The 19,789-nt window shown below is 40.7% G+C and overlaps 1 protein-coding gene across 2 annotated transcripts in view; it reads left to right on the top strand.

The window, feature by feature from the left end:
* Nucleotides 1-19,789, top strand: part of orc5 (origin recognition complex, subunit 5) — an 89,672-nt gene that overhangs the window by 47,218 nt on the left and 22,665 nt on the right. For both annotated transcript variants that reach the window (XM_063072856.1, XM_063072854.1), the window contains exon 13: nt 1,014-1,124. In XM_063072856.1, coding sequence (XP_062928926.1) covers nt 1,014-1,124 — 111 coding nt within the window. The remainder of the gene's footprint in view (nt 1-1,013; nt 1,125-19,789) is intronic.

Genomic DNA, 19,789 nt, shown 5'->3' with positions numbered 1-19,789 from the left:
TTCTGTCTAAGTAGTCTCCAACCTGATGGTGTGAACCCACAGATTTTGTTATGTATGACACAGGGAGTACTTGACACGACTTATTTATTTATTGAGATTCAGCGCAGAATAGCTGTGCTGCCCAGCAACCCCCAATTTAACCCTAGCCTAATCACAGGACAATTTACAATGACCAATCAACCTACTAACTGGTACATCTTTGGACTGTGGGAGGAAACCAGAGCACAAGGAGCTCTGACCTCTAATAGTATCTACTAAACGCTATGTTACCGTGCTGACCCATGATGTGTAGGTGAATAATATGTGAGATGGTGCAGTCTTTCTACCATTTGTGTTGGGCTTTTGTGTGCTAAAGTTTGGACTTAAGATTTTCAATGTCATCCCAAGTGCTCCTTTTCCTTCCAAGCAGGATGGGTGAGGGTTTGCCAGGAGTTGTTGGAGTTGTGCACTTTCAAGAAGGTTTTGAGCACAGTCTTGAATATTTTTCTCTTTCCATTTGGTAATGTCTTTGCATGCCGGAGTTTCTGGGCTTCTTGCTTATTTGTGTATTTCAGTTACAACTTTCTATCTCATTGATGTTCAGATACAGGTACATGCATAGACTGAGAAATTGGAGAGAGATTTAGAGTACAAATTCTTAGCATTTTAAAATTGAGAAGATATATGCAGTCTGTGGAATTCAGAAATTTTTTTTATCAACTTTAGGCTCGGGTTTTTATTAAACTGTTTTAGATGCTTCATAAAGCCAAAGTATGTAGCAAAACAACTATTATTTTACTGTCTTGCAAGTGCAATCATTTTTAATTTGTTAGTAAAAGTCACACCAGTCTACAATGCACTAAATGCAAGTTTAGGTCACTGTTCAGGTCATGATTCAACTTATCTTTTGAAAGCATGTCGCAGAACAGCTTAAGATGAATTACATTAACAGGGAGCTGTTTACTAAATTAAAGGCATATGATGTCCCTATATGTACCATTACTAAACACTTAAATTAATCTTGTCTCTTGCAGACCAGCAATCACCTCCTTGGCCCTAAACCATTCCCACTGGATAGATTGTTGGCAATTTTCTACAGCATTGTTGACAGCAGAGTAACTCCCAGTGCAAACATCTTTTCTCAGGTGAGTTTGGAATATGCCAATCTTTTCTCCATTAACCCAAATTTCACACAGTCCTTATTTGTGCATTTCGGATGAAATCTGACATGTAAAAACAGCTGTTCATTCAATTTCTTCCAAATTCCTAACTAGCTATTCAGCCAAAATAAATTTTACTTTAGAAATAAATTGATTTGTCCACTTTATCAACTGATGACATTGAATGTGCAGAGCTTGATTAATAGTTTTATTAAGGCTATTTGGAAATATATGTAGATGATAAAAATAAGTGTTTTCCCCCAAAACTATGTAAAGATAAACTTTTATACTTTATAGTGGGCTGGTGTGATTACTGTAACTGACACTAACTTGCAATTGTACTACAATAACCTTTATCTGCCATCAATGCCAAATGGTTGTTTTAAATTTTTCAGCAAGGGTAGCATGTCATAAAAGTGATAACTCTGTGAGATTGGAGGTCCCTAAGCCTTAGGTCCCATACCACCAGTTTCATGAATAGCTATTACGCTGCTACCATCAAGCTCCTGAATCAGTGTGGATAAGTTAATTCACGACTACTCTGAACGGATTCTATAATCTACAGACTCACTTTCAAGGACTCTTCAGAACTCATGTTCTCAGTGTTATTTTTATTGGCATAGTTTGTTGACTTTTGCAGATTGGTGTGTGTCAGCCTTTGAATAGACGGATTTTTTGTAAACTTTTATTGTATTTTCCTCCCAAAAACTTCTGCAAGAAACTAAATCTCAAGGTAGTATATAGTAACACATACATACCTTGATAATATATTTACTTTGAACTGAATATGCTGTTGTAAATGTTAGAATTGCTTTATCATTATATTTGGACACTTGGTGGCAGCATTGTGCTAAGAGTTGTGCACTTAAATACAGTCAAGAATTAGAAAGGAATTTTGTAGCAATCCAGACAATTACTTTGGGAACACATTTACTGCAACACTGTGCACTGACCCCAGTAAATTTTCCAAAATAATTGACAGCAGTTTGCCTTTGAGGGCACCTGACATGTAAATGTCTGCCGGCTAGCTGAGTTGTCCAGGTTAATGCTGCCATTGACTCTCTTCCATTATCTTCACCTCTGTGTGCACACCTTCTATCCAAAAACTCCTTGTGAAAGATGCTCACTAACCTGTTTGGGCATTTAAAAAATTATTTTTAGAGACAGGTTACAATTTCCATCTAGATACTATTACGTGCAACTCTGCTGACTATAAATCTGGTCCGCTTAAAATAATTTTTTTAAAATTTGTAATATTTTGAAGGTATGATTAATCTTTATAAATCCCAATAACATGGAGAACTTATCTGAAGTATATTATTCTTGGAAATAGACATGCACCTGCAGTGACTTTTATATTTAATGCAGTTCCCGATTGCTCCAGTTGCTTTAAAGTGTAGTCATTTTGTAAAATCATAAACAAGAGAAAATCTGCAGACGCTGGAAATCCAAGCAACACAGACAAAATGCTGGAAGAACTCAGCAGGCCATGCAGCATCTATGGAGAAGAGTACAGTCGACGTTTTTGGCTGAGCCCCTTCATCAGGACAAAAGATGAGGAGTCAGAGTAAGATGGTAGGGGAGGGGAAGAAAAAACTCAAGGTGATAGGTAAAACTGGGAGGAGGGGAGGGGGAGGGTGAAGTAATGAGCTAGGAAGTTGGTGAAAGGGATACAAGGCTGGAGAAGGGGGAGTCTGATAGGAGAGGATAGAGGCCATGGAAGAAAGAAAAGGGAGAGGAGCACCAGAGGGAGGTGATGGGCAGGTAAGGAGATAAGGTGAGAGAGAGAAATGGGACTGGGGAATGGTGAAGGGGGGGGGGGGCATTACAGGAAACTTGAGAAATCAGGTTGGAGACCACCGAGAGGGAATATAAGGTGTTGCTCCTCCAACCTGAGTGTGACCTCATCAGGACAGAAGAGGGAGGCCATGGATTGACATATTGGAATGGGAAGTGGAATTAAAATGGGTGACCACTGGGAGATCCTGCTTTTTCTGGTGGACAGAGCGTAGGTTTTCGGTGAAGCGGTCTCCCAATCTACATCGAGTCTCACGAATATATAGGAGGCCCCACAGGGAGCACTGGATATAGTAGATGACCCCAACAGACTCACAGGTGAAGTGTCGCCTTACTTGGAAGGACCACTCACCTCTTCACCATTCCCCATTTCTTTCTCCCTCTCTCACCTCATCTCCTTTCTTGTCCAACACCTCCCTCTGGTGCTTCTCCCCTTTTCTTTCTTCTGTGGCCTTCTGTCCTCTCCCATCAGATTTCTCCTTCTCCAGTCCTGTATCTCTTTCACTAATCAACATCTTAGCTCCTTGCTTCACCTTGTGTTTCTCCCTTCTCTCCCTTTCACCTTCTTACTCTGACTCCATATCTGTTTCTCTCCAGTCTTGATGAAGGGGCTCGGCCAAAATGCCGCCTGTACTCTTCTCCATAGATGCTGCCTGGTCTGCTGAGTTCCTCCAGCATTTTGTGTGTGTTGTTGTGTAAAACTTTGATTAGTCATGCGCTTGTCAATCAGAGTATTTTAAACCATGCATTTCAGAACCATCATTGTAATTATTGCTGAACAGCGTGTTTTTTCTGCATTTTAGAAGTAAAGCAAACTGGAATCTTGGGCAAGCCCACCACCAGGGTGGGGTGCTGTTATCCAGTGTTAGAATAGCACCAGTATTGATACGGATTGGATCGGATATATGGTGAGAGTTGTAGGGAAGTACATGTGGAAAACAGAATTGGATCAGGCAAGTACTGAAAATTCATGGGTCTAGGATGAATTAGGGTTGGTTGACAATTCTTCTGCATGCTGTTTGTGCAGTGTAATATTGGGAAGAAGGAGCATCTGAGTTGAAATTTCGTAGCTTCTTCTCAGACTATCAGCTTTAAGGCATGTTCGTGGCTGTTGTATGTGCATTGTGATAGATGCTGTGCTACCTGAATTGAAATATGTTCTTTGTTGAACGTTGCTGGGCTTTACAAGATATAAAGAGATGTGAATGTCGACTAGATTTACAACTTATTGTTTCATTGTTCATAAAATTATACCGAAGATCATCTCCTTTGTGTGCAATGAATAAACAATCACCCAATGCAGGTTTGGTTTCAGTCTTCATCTTTTCTATTTGAAAATCATTCCACTAGGTGTCACAGTCCATCACATTTTCTTATGGAACACAATATAACAATAAATTGTTTTTTTGTAAATTAAGGACTGTAGATTTGTGTATAATATTTTAAAATGCCAGCTTCATTGCTCACTACTTCTCCAATTCTGCCATCTCTAGTGCCATGATGCTATAGTTTGCATTGTTATTGTAGTTCGGGCTGCAGTTTTCAGTTTGAGATGCTAATTATCAGTGTGAATTTTCAGATACTGTACATGAATCTTTTTACAGCACTGAAGAAGATTGTGCAGCCTATTGGGTCTTGCCAGTTCCCAGCAGAGCATTCCCATCAGTTCTAATTCCCTTTCACCCTTTCCCTTATAGCCCTGCAAATCTGCTTCAAATGGTCATCAAGAGTTTAGTGATGGACCTCGTGCATGAAGCAGTAATGTTTTTCCCTTACATTCTTGAATGTTACTAAGAATTATTTCAGATTCATCACTATTATAGGTCTGAAGAAAAATTTGTCTCTCAGCTTTTTAAGAACTACTTTTTATCATGCACATTTTTATTTTCAAAATCAATCTTGCTACCTCGAGTTGAAAAAATATCAGTTTCTTATTTTTTAAAGTTGCAATTATTATTGCTAAGAAGTCGCAATTATAGATGAGTTGACTAGAATGGAAGCTGCACATTATTTTCAAATTAATTAAGACTAAAACTCCAGCTGTAAAAAAAAAAATTATTTCTTCTGCTTTTCCTCCATTTCAGTCATCTGTGGGCACAATGCAATCCAAAATCAAGGATTTCATTGTAATATGCCTTCTAAAATAATGATAGACATAATTTTCTTTCTGTTTGGCTTGTGCTAGTATATTGCAGGTACTTTAACTACAGAGTATGCCTTAAGGGGCAGATATGAATATCACATGCATTTCCTCTGTCATTATCTATTGCACACAGTGTTGCCGTGGTCGCCTCCTTTACACCAGTGAGACTGGGTGCAGACTGAATGACTGCTTTGCCGAGCACCTTTGCTCTGTCTGCTGTGGTTGTTGAGATTTGCCAGTTGCTAGCCATTTTGATTCTCCTGTTCCCACACCAATGTGTCTGTCCTTAGTCGCCAATATTGCAGGTTCAGGCTAAACATAAACTCGAGGAACAACATTTTATATTATGCCTCAGCAGTTTACAACCTTACAACATGAACATTGAATTCTTCAAATCTGGTAATTTGGTCATCTCCCCTCTTGTCTTTTAAACTGGATGAAGGGTTTCAATCCTTAGTATTGCCCAACCCCTTTCCTTCACAGATGCTGCCTGGCCCATTGAGTTGCTCAGCATCTTATGCATTGCTCCAGATTCCAACATCTACAATCTCTCAGATTTGAATATAAATCAGTCATGGGAAGTTGACTCTGACCAAGGCGTTATCTTGCAAATATATTTGTTGCCTTTTGTATGAAACATGAACAAAGCTTTGTGTCCAAGATCATTAGAGCCACTGGTGTATTTCCATACAGAATTATTGACTGGTTTAAGAAAACTGTCTTGACTATTGCTTTGTATTTCTCTAAACTGACCGGTTAACATAGATAGACTTTCTTAGCTGAGCAAAGTATTATTATTCAAAATATTTCCTTGTGTATAAATATGTAGATTTGGTGCAAGTTCACAGATTTACTTTTATTTGCAGGACAGACAAGGAGCAAAGGTCCAGTCAGTCTGACAGCAATGGTGGGGAAGTTACTAGAGGAATTCTAAGGAACAGGATCTACCAGCATTTGGATAGACATAGTCTGATTAAGAGGAGACAGCTTGGCTTAGTGCGTGGAAACACACATAAAAAGTGCTGGTGAACGCAGCAGGCCAGGCAGCATCTATCGGAAGAGGTACAGTCGACGTTTCGGGCCGAGACCCTTTGTTAGGACTAACTGAAAGAAGAGATAGTAAGAAATTTGAAAGTGGGAGGCGGGGGGAGATCCAAAATGATAGGAGAAGACAGGAGGGGGAGGGATGGAGCTAAGAGCTGGAAAGTTGATTGGCTAAAGGGATATGAGGCTGAAGAAGGGAGAGGATCATGGGACTGGAGGGCTAGGGAGAAAGAAGGGGGAGGGGAGCCCAGAGGATGGGCGAGGGGTTATAGTGAGAGGGACAGAGGGAGAAAAAAGGAGAGAGAAAATAAGTAGGTAAGTAAGGGATGGGGTACAAAGTGGAGGTGGGGCATTAACGGAAGTTAGAGAAGTCAATGTTCATGCCTCCAGCACCATCAGTGCGGGCTCCAACGACCATGGGTACCTTCAAAGCAATTGCACAACCTCCAACTGTGACTCCAGCCTTGAACTCCAAGCCAGGTCTTCACGTGCTGCTATTGTGACTCCCATCTCCCTTTCCCCCACCACCACTCTGCAACCCTGTCTCCCCCAGATCCCATCGTCAGCTCTGGACCCTCAGAAGCTCCATCTTCCTCTCACCCCAACCCTCCCCTTTCTACTGACACCACCAGCCTCCCTCCCCATCCCCCCTCTGTTCCCAGCTCTCAAGACTCCAGCGTTGAACTCCAGGCCGCGTCTTCACATGCTGCTACTGTGACTCCTGTCTCCCCTTCCCCCACCATCACTCTGCAACCCCGTCTCCCTCACATCCCATCACCTACTCCTGGGCCCTCAGAGGCTCCTTCTTCCTCTCACCCCAACCCTCCCCTCTCCACTGACACCACCAGCCTCCCCCCTCTGATCCCAGCTCTCATCCGTGCCGGGTCTTTACCATCCCCTCCGACCTTTAACTCTCTGAGGCAGAGCGCTCTGTCCTCAGTAAAAGCCTTATCTTTGTCCCCCTTCGCCCACACCTCAGCAAGTTCCGCATTCGCCATGACGCTGAACTTTTCTTCCACCGGCTCCATCTTCAAGCCTACTTCTTCGGCAAGGGCTCTCCCACCCCAACCGATGACCCCTTCTCCACTCTTCAACCCTCCTCCTCTTCATGGACACCCTGCTCTGGTCTTCTGCCTGCTGTGGATCTCTTTATTGCTAACCGCTGATGGCACATCAACCGTGTCGACTTCACCACACCTTATTCCCATTCCAACCTCACTCCATCCGAATGCTCTGCACTCCACTCCCTCCGCACTAATCCTAACCTTAATATAAAACCCGCCGATATGTGGGGTGCTGTTGAAATCTGGCGTACTGACCTCTACCTTGCCAAGGCACAGCGACAACTCGCGGATATCTCCTCTTATTTACCCCTCGACCATGAACCCACTAAGGAGCACCAGGCCATTGTCTCCCACACCATCACCAACTTTATCAGCTCAGGGGATCTCCCATCCACTGCTGTTGTTGTTGTTGTTGTTCGTCCATCGTACGTCGATGAGGACCTCGACACCATTTTTGATGGTGTTGAGACTAGCACGTGACTTGGATTTAAGTGAGGGAGAGTTGCGCAGCGTCAGCCTCACTCTCTCTTCCCAATTCCCATCTGGATCCAGTGGCAAGACAGAGTCTAGATGGCTGGAGATGGAACTAGGCCTAGTGGATGACCAGGACGTCCTCTGTGTCTTGTCCTGCTCTACACGTTCCACGACGCTTGCAGAGACCGCCTTCTTGACCGTTGGACCTTCCATTGGTCTCGTCCGCTCAATCCGCTGGAGTCTGTCTTCACATGCTGGGATAGACAACTCCCTATTCCACCGAGGGTTTGAGACCCGTCAGCTACCCTCACCTGGTTTAGCCGGCTTGTCGAAGCCGTTGCCCGGGGTGTGGCTGCTGTCGCACGGGGAGCCACAGGTGAGAGCTGAGTGCCAGGTGGGGACCAAAGGTGGACTAACCACCTTGAAAAGGACGCGACATGTTACCCCACCAGAGGTGCTACTCCTCCCTGACACGCCATCCACCCTGACACGCCATCCACCCCGACACCCCATCCATCACTGTTAACTGAAAGGTTGGTGGTTCGAGCCCACCCAGGGACGCCATCCACTGCACCAACCTTATAGTTCCCACACCCCGCTCTTCCCGTTTCTAGAAACGGGAAGAGCGGGGTGTGGGAACTATACCCAAGATCCATAAGATCCACAAACCTGCCTGTCCAGGTAGACCCATTGTCTCAGCTTGCTCCTGCCCCACCAAACTCATTTCTGTATACCTTGACACTGTTTTATTGCCCCTTGTTCAATCCCTTCCCACCTATGTTTGTGACACTTCTCACGCTCTGAATTTTTTCAATGATTTTAAGTTCGCTGGCCCCCACTGCTTTATTTTCACCATGGATGTCCAGTCTCTATATGCTTCCATCCCCCACCAGGAAGGTCTCAAAGCTCTCCACTTCTTTTTGGATTCCAGACCTAACCAGTTCCCCTCTACCACCGCTCTCCTCCATCTTGCGGAATTAGTCCTTACTCTTAATAATTTCTCCTTTGGCTCCTCCCATTGTGGAAAGTCAAGTTTGATGGACCTTTTAGATTTGTTTGAACAGGTATCCAAAAAGTTAAGATGTGGGTAGGACTGTGAATGTTGTCTATTTGGACTTTGATAGGGGGATCTTGATCAGTTAGGGAAGTGAGCTGAGGAGGGGCAAATAGATTTTAATATAAATAAGTGTGAGGTGATGCATTTTAGAAAGTCAAACCAGTGTAAGACTTGTTACAAGTGCATAATTCATTGTCACAGGTGTACAGGGTACTTAACACTGAAATTTCATCAGTCAGGGTATTGAGTATCGTAGCTGGAACATGATGTTGCAGTTGTAGAAGTCATTGCTGGGGCATTATTTGGAGTACAGTGTAGTTTGGTTATCCTTTTATAAGAAAGGCATAGTTAAACTGGACATAGTGCAGAAAAAATCTGCAAGGATGTTGCCAAGAAAAGAGGGCATGAGTTACCAGGAGAGGTTGGCCAGGCCAGGTCTTTATTCCTTGGCATATAAGAGAATGAAGATGACCTTATTGAAACGTTTAAAATGATGGGAGGCATAGATAAGGTGGATGGTAACACTTCTTACCAGTGTAGGGAAGTCCAAAGGTAAGGGGCATAGATTTAGAGAGAGAGGGAGAGAATGAGAATTTAAAAGGACCTGCAGGGCAACTTCTTCCCATTCAGAGTTGCCTGAGAATGTGGTTGAGGCAGGTATAATTGTATCATTTGAGAAGCACTTGAGTAGGTATACGGAAGGGCAAGGCTTAGAGAGATATTGGCCAGATGCAGAAAATAGGGAGTAGCAGGATGGGCACTATGGTCGACATGGACTTATTGGGCCAAAGGGCACGGTGTATTGCTCTATGATTAACTCTAATACTAATCTCAATTTTGTTAAATTTATGTATGTTTATCTTACTTGAAATGGAATTGCAATCAGCTACTTGACATTGTAGAACTAAAATTAATTGCATTGAATCAACCATTGTGTTTAACAACATTGAGTTCCAAAAGCTCTTCGAACTTATTTTATTTAATGAACTAGTGTACCCATTTTATAAGCTGCTGTGGTCTCTTTTAAACATGTTCCAGCAATGTACCCCACAGCCTCACAAACTTCCATCACAAAAATAAGATTTTCCTCTTTATTTTATTAATCTCCTCAGTTTGTCACCAGTTCAAATGAAAACATGCTTATTTTATGTTCTTTCTCTGATATCTGGAAGATAAATGTAATTTTTTTCCTCAGCAACCTTCTTTTCATCACTTTAATGCTTTGTCTCTCAGTTCTTGGCTGAGAGGACATAATCAACTTTTAAGCTTATTGCTTGGGTATCCCACTGGATTTAGACATTGCTTATTCATGGCTATTGATCTGTGGGACAGCGGGCCATCTGTTTAGAGTTCTCTGGGGCAAAGGTTCAAATGGTGCATCAGACCTCCAAACTTGTGCTGCTGGTACTTTTATCAGAAAATGTACTTTTTAAAAGAATTTGACAGAGCAAGCAGTTACTCCAGCTGATCTATCTACTGTAGTAGAATTAATCCATTTTGGATAGCAGTAACTGATAATGTTTTGCAGACTCTAATTATCTGGTAAGCACTGTCTGGTATTGAAGGGAGAATATACTCTTTTGCTACAGGCAATCCACTGCACTATAAGGTTTAGTACTTCTCAAATATCTTCCCAAGGATGTTTTGGGAAATGAGATGAGCTCTATTATCAGAGTTTTTCTTAGCTGAACATGATGAGTACAATGCAACTCAATAAAACAAAGAGCATTGAAATAGCATCAGCAAAAGCTAAAAAGATACTTTTGAAATAACCCTACTCAGTGGAGTTCACCAATATCCAAGTGTCAGGCTAATCTGTTACAGCTTTGCTTCAGAATAGTTTCTGTTGCTGTGTGTTACTTAATGGTCGATATGAGACTGTCTTTCAGCAGTAAGTGTTAATGTATGTCTTGGATCAGGTTAGAGGACAGATTTGGATTGATTTTAGATTGGTAGTGACTTGGAAATGTCCACACCAGCAAAAGAGAAGACTTTTGGTAAGGTGTATTGGCAATGCTGGGCAACATTTGAAAGTTTTCTTTTATCTGAATAGGTTGAGAATATTGCAACTTAATAAAATCTGAAGCATCAGTAAAGGTATTGATATGATCTGCATGTGCTAAGAAATGGGAGGTATAAAAATTGTGTTGATTTATTTACTTTTTTTTCTCTCAGCTTCTTAAGACAAGATTTCATTCTGTAACTCAAAGTTTTGGGTAGTGTTTTGTGAATTTTGTAAGGGTAATTTCTGTAACTCAGATGACTTGGATGGGAGGAGCGCCAGTATGGGGCAGTAATTAGAATACATAAAGTGGCTAATTTTTGTTTTTGAGAATAGGTGAAGCATGTTTGAAGATCTAACCTAATTGGTATTAGTTTGATAAAATTCTTTTAGTGAGATTATGCATTGTAAGTGAAACTACACTTAGGTCGATTAATTTCTTAGCACATGCAGATCATATCAATACCTTTACTGATGCTTCAGATTTTATTAAGTTGCAATATTCTCAATCTAATAAGATAAAAGAAAACTTTCAAATGTTGCCCAGCATTGCCAATACACCTTAGCAAAAGTCTTCTCTTTTGCTGGTGTGGACATTTCCAAGACACTACCAATCTGAAATCAATCCAAATCTATCCTCTAACCTGATCCAAGACATACATTAACACTTACTGCTGAAAGACAGTCTAATATCGACCATTAAGTAACACACAGCAACAGAAACTATTCACTAATTTGATTCACTAATTTTCTGTATATCTTTAACATATATGATTAATACAAAGCAAGCAAACCTATAGGTAAGAAATTCCCTCCATCTCTGCTTTATTTAATAATGGATTTTAAAAAATGTATTTGTGGTCATCATTAACATTATGTACCATGTCATATGATGGGGCAATCATGGTCTTGACCATGATTGTTCTTGGCAAATTTTCATATAGAGGTGGTTTGCCATTGCTGCCTTCTGGGCAATGTCTTCACAAGTTGTGTGGTGTCAGCCATTTTCAATACTCTTCAGAGATTGTCTGTCTGGAGTCAGTGGTCGCATAGCCAGGACTTGTGATGTGCACCAGCTGCTCATACGACCATCCACCACCTGGTCCCATGGCTTCATGTGACTCTGATTGGGGGTAGGAGGCTAAGCAGGTGCTACAGTTTGCCCAAGGATGACATGCAGGCTCGTGGAGGGAAGGAGCGCCTTGCACCTCCTTGGGTAGAGATATATCTCCACCCTGCCATTGTGTATTTGTGGTTTCAAAATTAAATATTGCTTAAAACTCCAAATCTACATTCTATATTAACCTGTCTGAATTATGAATAAGCAACAGGTTGATTTATCTAACTTCCATTAACTTGAAACAAAGTTTATAAATTCCACAAAATGATTTTGCATGTTCATTTTTATGCATCTGATTTTAGAAAATGTTCAAATTAGTATTCATGTTTCTAGATTGCAGAGCAATTCACAGTGCTAATTAGTTTCTTTGCTGCTGAAATCTTCAGTTACCATGTAGTCTTTTATTCAAATTTATCAATGATTAATTGGCCAAGAAAAATATTCACTTATTACAAAAAAAGGAAATTGTTCACCCTTCCCCTCGCTATGCTGAAGGATAAGCCCCTAGAAGATATTTTAGAAACATTCCAGCTGTAATGGAGCAAGGTCAAGAATTACTGTGTCATTAAAACTCAATGAAAATGGTATTTGTGATGTTTGTTAAAGACATCAGTATTACCAAGTCAACATTTACATTTGGGTAGAGGGTCTTAAATCTGTATCCAACTCTTTTAAAGACAGAAGCATATATGTTGCTCAGTTTCTCTGTCATTTTGTCACAGTGACCATATCCCTGCCTCAATTCTGTTTCTGCTGATCTATTTTACATTGAGGACTTCTATTTACTGCCCAAAGATCATGGTGGTGGGGTGGGTCTTTTTAAACAGTTACAATCTGTAGTGCAGTACCTCCACAATATTGTTAGAAAATGTTTAATGTAGATGATTTGGAGATGGACTTGGAAATGAGAATCTTTCTTTCAATTCTTCTCACTTTCATTTTTACCCCATAAGGAACAAAATGTCATGTCCTAATTTGTTTGCCCAGTTGTCTAAGGAAGCTCAGACAATGTTTTGTTCTTAGTAGAATCAACTATGCTAAACTTTTTTTTCTTTCTTAATTAGCTGAACACTAGTATTATTTTCTTTGTTTTCTGTTTTCTTGCATTCAGTTTGGACGCTGCCATATTTTTGCCACATGTACTTTTAATGTGAAAGAACATAGTTACTTGAGCTGTTTAATTCATTTTCCAACTTTTGCAAAATTTATTTATTTTTGCAACTTGTAGTTATTTTAATGTCTTGCACTGTTGCTCCCATTAAACAACAATTTTCGTAACATTGGTCAGTACATCATCTATGTTTATGACATTAGTTTGTTCTGCTTCATTATCCAGCACTTCATTGAACAATCAAAGGCAAAAGCTATAGATGATGGAAAAGTTACATAGAGGAGAAAATACTTATAATACTCAGCAAGTAAGACAGCGTCTGTCGATGGTTAATGTTTCATGATGATCTTTTATCAGAACCAGCTAAGATTAGAAAATTAAAAAAGCGTTAGCTTGAAGAGAACAAAGGGAATGGTTGTAATAGAGTGGAGACCAAGAGAAAAGATTGGTGTTAACAGAGAGTGTGAGGAAGGTTAGTTAATGGCAGCTAATCTGTCTGGAGGAGCTGTAAATTGAAGTACGAAACAAGAGGGAGGAGTGTTAGAGCAGAAAATCTGAAATTTAGGGGTCATGAGTTTGTACAAAAATAGTAGAAGTGCATGAAATCTCATGGTGTGATGAAGTTTGGAAAATAAATATTTGTTTTAATACAGTATTGGAAACCTAAGTTGGGAAGTTGTATATCTGGAGGACAGGGAGAATATCAGGATAAGGCTCAGTAGTATTTGAAGTGGCAAGAAATGCTTAACACCATGTTGGTTGTTGGATATTTACAATATTAAAGTCAAAGTATCTTGTAGATAATCTGCTTAAAATACAGGGATGGTCATCAATGCATCTGAAAAATCTCATAGTTAACATCAGCAGTACATTTCGTACAGTGAGGGTGTAAGTCACCAGTTTTGTAGCACCTCCCAATTTTCATGCTGCAGCATTTGTGATATTCCAGGAATAAACTGGGTTCCTTATATTCCTTCTCTGCATAAATAAACAACTTTACGGTGCAATGGTTGATGATGATACAGTATATTTATCCTATATTGTCTTAATTCTTTGTGATTATTTTGAAAAATCTGTCACTCTGTATTTCTTCCCAATAATCAATTTAACTTTGAGATACATGCATAAAGTAGGCTATTTATTAAGTAACGACCCAGATAGCAATTTTTAAAATTGTGGTGTTCTGTAAAGACATCTACTAGGATAACTGAGTTAATTTAGGTTATGTTCTTTTTTCATAAACTGTTGACTGATGCCATGAAGTAATGCCTTCAATTAAGATTCTTAATGAATAATGAATTCTACTGCAGCTAATGCAAAATATGTTTCCAAAACTAGAATTTGGTGAGCTGCCTGTAACTTATGGATACTTTTATCTTCTTGGTTAATGCTGTCCCAAGGTGCAATAAATTTTTTACATTCCTCTATTTTGTTAGGCTTTAAAGCTCAAACATATATTTTGTTGTTTGCTATTTCTATAAGTTGGCACTACTAAATCGGCTTCGCTTAACAGAGTGTGCAGATACTTAGTCATTTATTTTGACTGATACTATTTCATGCTCTTTGTTTTAAAAAAGTATATTACGGCAATTCATCTTCCATGTGAGTTCATTTTCTGGTACTTTAATAATTTAGAACTTGGTTAAACTACATCTAATGTGAAATTCTACCTGTGTGTGTTTTTCAAAGAGTCCTGGAGCAATATATTCCTGTTAGGGTAAAAGGTAATCCTGGTAAGTTAGGGAATCTTGGATGATGAGAAGTATTGATGTGCTAATCAAGGAAAAGAAGGAAGAATGTTTGCTTCATCATTGGGTTTAGAAGTTTGGGATCAAGCAAATCTCTTGATGACTATAAAAAATTAAGAATACTCTTAAGAAGGTAATCAGGTACAAGATGGATGTCCCAGGTAAAGTTAAGGAAAATCCCCAGAAATTCACAGCAGATATATATTAAGAGTAAAAGGGTGGCTAGTGAAAGAATAGATCCTGTTTGAGATCAGCTGGGCCGCCTATGTCTAGAGCTGCAGGACATCAGAGGGATTTTAAGCAAATATTTATCCTTGGTGTTTATTGGGGAGAAACTAATTATTGCTGAAGAGATGAGGGAAGCATGGGGAGGACATTTAAATTACCAGGGAGGAGATATTTGCAGCCTTACAGTGGAGTAAGGTGGATGATCCACGGGACCTCATCAGGTGCGTCATTAAGAAGCTAAGGAGGAAGTTGAGGAGATATCTGCTTCATCATTAGCCACTGGTGAAGTACTCAAAGAATGGTAGATGGATAATGTTGTTCCATTGTTTAAAAACGATAACAAGGACAAGTCAGGGAACTACAGGTTAGTCAGTCTAACATCAATAGTGGGAAAGTTACTGGAAGGAATTCTGAGGGACATCCCTCCAGCATTTGGATAAGCAGTGTCTGACTAAGAGTCAACATGGTTTTTTGTGTGGGAAGTTATGCTTAATAGAGTTAGAGTTTTAGAGTTGTTTGAAGAAGTAATCAAAAGATATATGAGGGTAGGGCAATGGATGTTGTCTATTTTGACTTTAGCTGGGCCTTCAGCAACGTCCCAAGTGATAGGTTGGTGTGGAAGGTTAAAACCCCTGGAATCTAGGGATAGCTAGTTAGGGGGATTGCAAATTAGCTCAGGGGTAGGAAGCAGAGAATGGTAGTTGACATTTGTTTCTTTGAATGGAGGCCAATGCAAGTGGTGTGCTGCAGGTATCAGTGTTGGGAGCCACTATTTGTTATATAAATAACTTGAATGCAGATTTAAAAACTTAATCAGTTTGTAGGTGACACAAAATTAGAAAATGTTATTGATAGTGAAAAAAGTTATTGCAGGATACAGGGGCATCTTGATCAGTTAAAGAAGTGAGCCATAGAGTGGCAAATTTCAAAACAGTTAAGTGTGAGGTAATACATTTTAGAAAATTCAAACCAGTGTTGGATTTATTCAATGAATGGTAGGGCACTGGGGAGCATAATGTAACAGGAGTATCAAGAACACAGTTTGTTGAAAGTGGTGTCACAGGTAGACAGGGTGATGACAAAAGCATTCAGCATACTGGTCTTCATCAGTCAATGCTTTGAGTATTGGAATTGAGGCATTATGTTACAATTGTATAAGTCGTTGGTGAGGCTGCATTTGGAGTACTGTGTAGAGGTCATCCTGTCATAGGAAAGAGTGCAGAAAATATTTATAAGGAAGTTGCCAAGACTAGAGGGTCTGAGTTAAAGGGTGAGGTTGACCAAGCTACGTCTTTAGGGTTGTAAAGAGAGCTTTTGGTACATTGGCCTTTATTAATCGAAGTATTGAGTATGAGAGCTGGAATGTTATGATGAGGTTATATAAGGCATTGGTGAGGCCGAATCTGGAGTATTGTGTTCAGTTTTGGTCACCAAATTACAGGAAGGATACAAATAAGGTTGAAAGAGTGCAGAGAAGGTTTACAAGGATGTTGCCGGGACTTGAGAAACTCAGTTACAGAGAAAGGTTGAATAGGTTAGGACTTTATTCCCTGGAGCGTAGAAGAATGAGGGGAGATTTGATGGAGGTATATAAAATTATGATGGGTATAGATAGAGTGAATGCAAGCAGGCTTTTTTCACTGAGGCAAGGGGAGAGAAAAAACCAGAGGACATGGGTTAAGGGTGAGGGGGGAAAAGTTTAAAGGGAACATTAGGGGGGGTTTCTTCACACAGAGAGTGGTGGGAGTATGGAATGAGCTGCCAGACGAGGTGGTAAATGTGGGTTCTTTTTTAACATTTAAGAATAATTTGGACAGATACATGGATGGGAGGTGTATGGAGGGATATGGTCCGTGTGCAGGTCAGTGGGACTAGGCAGAAAATAGTTTGGCACAACCAAGAAGGGCCAAAATGCCTGTTTCTGTGCTGTAGTTTCTATGGTTCTATGGTTCTTTATTCCTTTGAATATAGGTGAATGAGGGGCAACCGTGCAGCAATATTTAAAATTATGTGAAGCATTGATAAGGTGGATGGTAACAGTCTTTTCCCAGGGTAAGAGAATCTAAAACTAGCAGACATAGATTTGAGTAAGAGAGGAAAGGGACCTGAGAAGTGCATCCTTTTCACATGGAGGGTGGTGAATACAGTGAATTCTGGTTAATTTGGACACATCTGGACTGGTACATTTTGTTCCAATTAAGTGGCTGCCCCAGATAGCTGAAGTTTCATGGAAATAATTTAAAAGGTATAAAATGACAAACTGCCATTTAACTGAGAAACAAATTATGCATTTAAATGAAATACAGAACAAATTAGAACACCAAGATATCTGTTAGTCTTGCGAGACCATGGATCTGCACCTGGAAAGTCTTCACTCTCCAGGGCGCAGGCCGGGCAAGATTGCATGGAAGACCAGCAGTTGCCCATGCTGCAAGTCTCCCCTCTCTATGACACCAATGTTGTCCAAGGGAAGGGCATTAGGACCCATACAGCTTGGCACCAGTGTCGTTGCAGAGCAATGTGTGATTAAGTGTCTTGCTCAAGGACACAACACGTTTCCTCGGCTGTGGCTCGAACTCAAGACCTTCAGGTCGCTAGTCCAATGCCTTAACCTCTTGGCCACGTGTCCACACTACAATTAAACTATGTACTAATTCCTAATAGTTATCAACAAAGGAATTCATCCAGTATACACAATTTTCTTTTGATTGACTGTAAATGAACAAAATTAGTGTTGACACCTAATGAAGATAAGTGCTTTTGATGATTGCATCCTCCAAATCTTTATTTTCATTGTAACTTTCAAGATGATTGCTGATCCCTCAAATTTTTTGAAGTTCCTAACTTATTGAAGTAGTGAAATCGTTTCATTTTCACTCCTGGCTGTTCCTAGCATCTCCAAGCCTATGCTTGAAACTGTAGTAAACAAAACAGTTCTGAATTGCCTTACAACTTATTTCTCATCAACTATCAGTGACAAACCTCACTGCTTGTTGAACACAAATACATGCAACTGATGCTATTTAAAAACTGTTTGCTCTAAGCACGATGTTGTGTCTAACTGCCATACAAATGCATGTGACAGACAGTAGTTAGAAGCTGATTGGCAACAGTTTTCTGTCCTAGTAATTCAAGAAGCACTTGGATGGGTACATGGAAGGGTGGAGCCTATACGTGTTGAATGCAGGAAATTGGGACTAGCTTGGTGGGATCCATAGTTGCCACAGATTTGATGGGCCGAAGAGCCTGTATTTTTTTTGTTGTATTGCTTTATAACTCTGTAGGCTGAGTAGTGTTTCTGTTGAAACTAAGCTGGGTTGTCAATTTTAGTATATAGTAAAACTTAATTAACCCTCTATCCAACCATTCAGCAACCATCCGCTTGTCTCATCAGCAGGAACGATGAGTCAGCATACAGAGAGGAGGTGCAGCAGCTAACAGACTGGTGCAGAGCCAACAACCTGTCTCTGAATGTGAACAAAACAAAAGAGATGGTTGTTGACTTCAGGAGAGCATGGAGTGACCACTCTCTGCTGAACATTGACGACTCCTCTGTTGAGATCATTAAGAGCACCAAATTTCTTGGTGTTCACCTGGCGGAGAATGTCACCTGGTCCCACAACACTAGCTCCATAGCCAAGAAAGCCCAGCAGCGTCTCTACTTTCTGCGAAGGCTGAGAAAAGTCCATCTCCCACCCCCCATCCTCACCACATTCTACAGAGGTTGTATTGAGAGCATCCTGAGCAGCTGCATCACTGCCTGCTTCAGGAATTACACTGTCTCGGATCGCAAGACCCTGCAGCGGATAGTGAGGTCAGCTGAGAAGATCATCGGGGTCTCTCTTCCCACTATTACAGACATTTACACCGCACACTGCAGCCGCAAAGCTAACAGCATTGTGAAGGACCCCACGCACCCCTCACACAAACTTCTCCCTCCTACCATCTGGCAAAAAGTACTGAAGCATTCGGGCTCTCGGGGTCAGACTATGTAACAGTTTCTTCCCCCAAGCCATCAGACTCCTCAATACTCAGAGTCTAGACTGACATGTACATCATTTATTATATTGTAATTTGTCCTCTACTGTGCCTGTTGTCTTATTTATTAATTATTGTACTGCCCTGCACTGTTTTGTGCACTTTATGTAGTCCTATGCAGGTCTGTAGTCTCGTGCAGTTTTTATGTTTTACGTAGTCTAGTGTAGCCTTGTGCTGTCTCACGCAGTCTAGTGTAGTTTTGTGTTGTTTCATGTAGCACCAAGGTCCTTTGGGAACGTTGTTTCGTTTTTACTGTGTTCTGTACCAGCGGCTTATGGTTAAAATGCCAATAAACTTGACTTGAGAAATCACAATGGTTCGGCCTTTGAGTCAGCTGGTAATGTTTCTCACACTTTCCTGAATCTTGCTGCTGGGTCTCTGGTTCTTATGCTTCCCCAAAAAATGTTCTTAATGGGGAGAAAATTCAAAAATCAGAGGTGCAAAGGGACATGGGAATCTTCGTGCAGGATTCCTTAAAGGTACACTTGCAGGTTGAATCGGTGGTAAGGAAGGCAAATACACTGTTAGCATTCATTTCCAGAGGGCTCAAATATAAAACAAGGATGTAATGCTGAGAATTTATAAGGCACTGATCAGACTGCTTTGAGTTAATCGACTGGACAATAGTCAAAGATTCATCTTCGAGTCTGAATGAATACGCCGCATTTGTCACTGACTTCATCAAGACGTGTATAGATAAGTGTTGGCCTTCAAGAATGTACCAGACACACCCAAACCAAAAGCTATGGATGAACCAGGAGATTCGGAGGCTGCATAGGACTAGATCTGTGGCATTCAAGACCCGTGATCCAGCGCTATAGAAG

Source organism: Mobula hypostoma, chromosome 20, assembly GCF_963921235.1.
Source record: "Mobula hypostoma chromosome 20, sMobHyp1.1, whole genome shotgun sequence".
In the NCBI taxonomy this organism is placed as follows: Eukaryota; Metazoa; Chordata; class Chondrichthyes; order Myliobatiformes; family Myliobatidae; genus Mobula; species Mobula hypostoma.
Note: the sequence above shows the minus strand (reverse complement) of the source record. Positions and strands in the feature narration are given on the sequence as shown.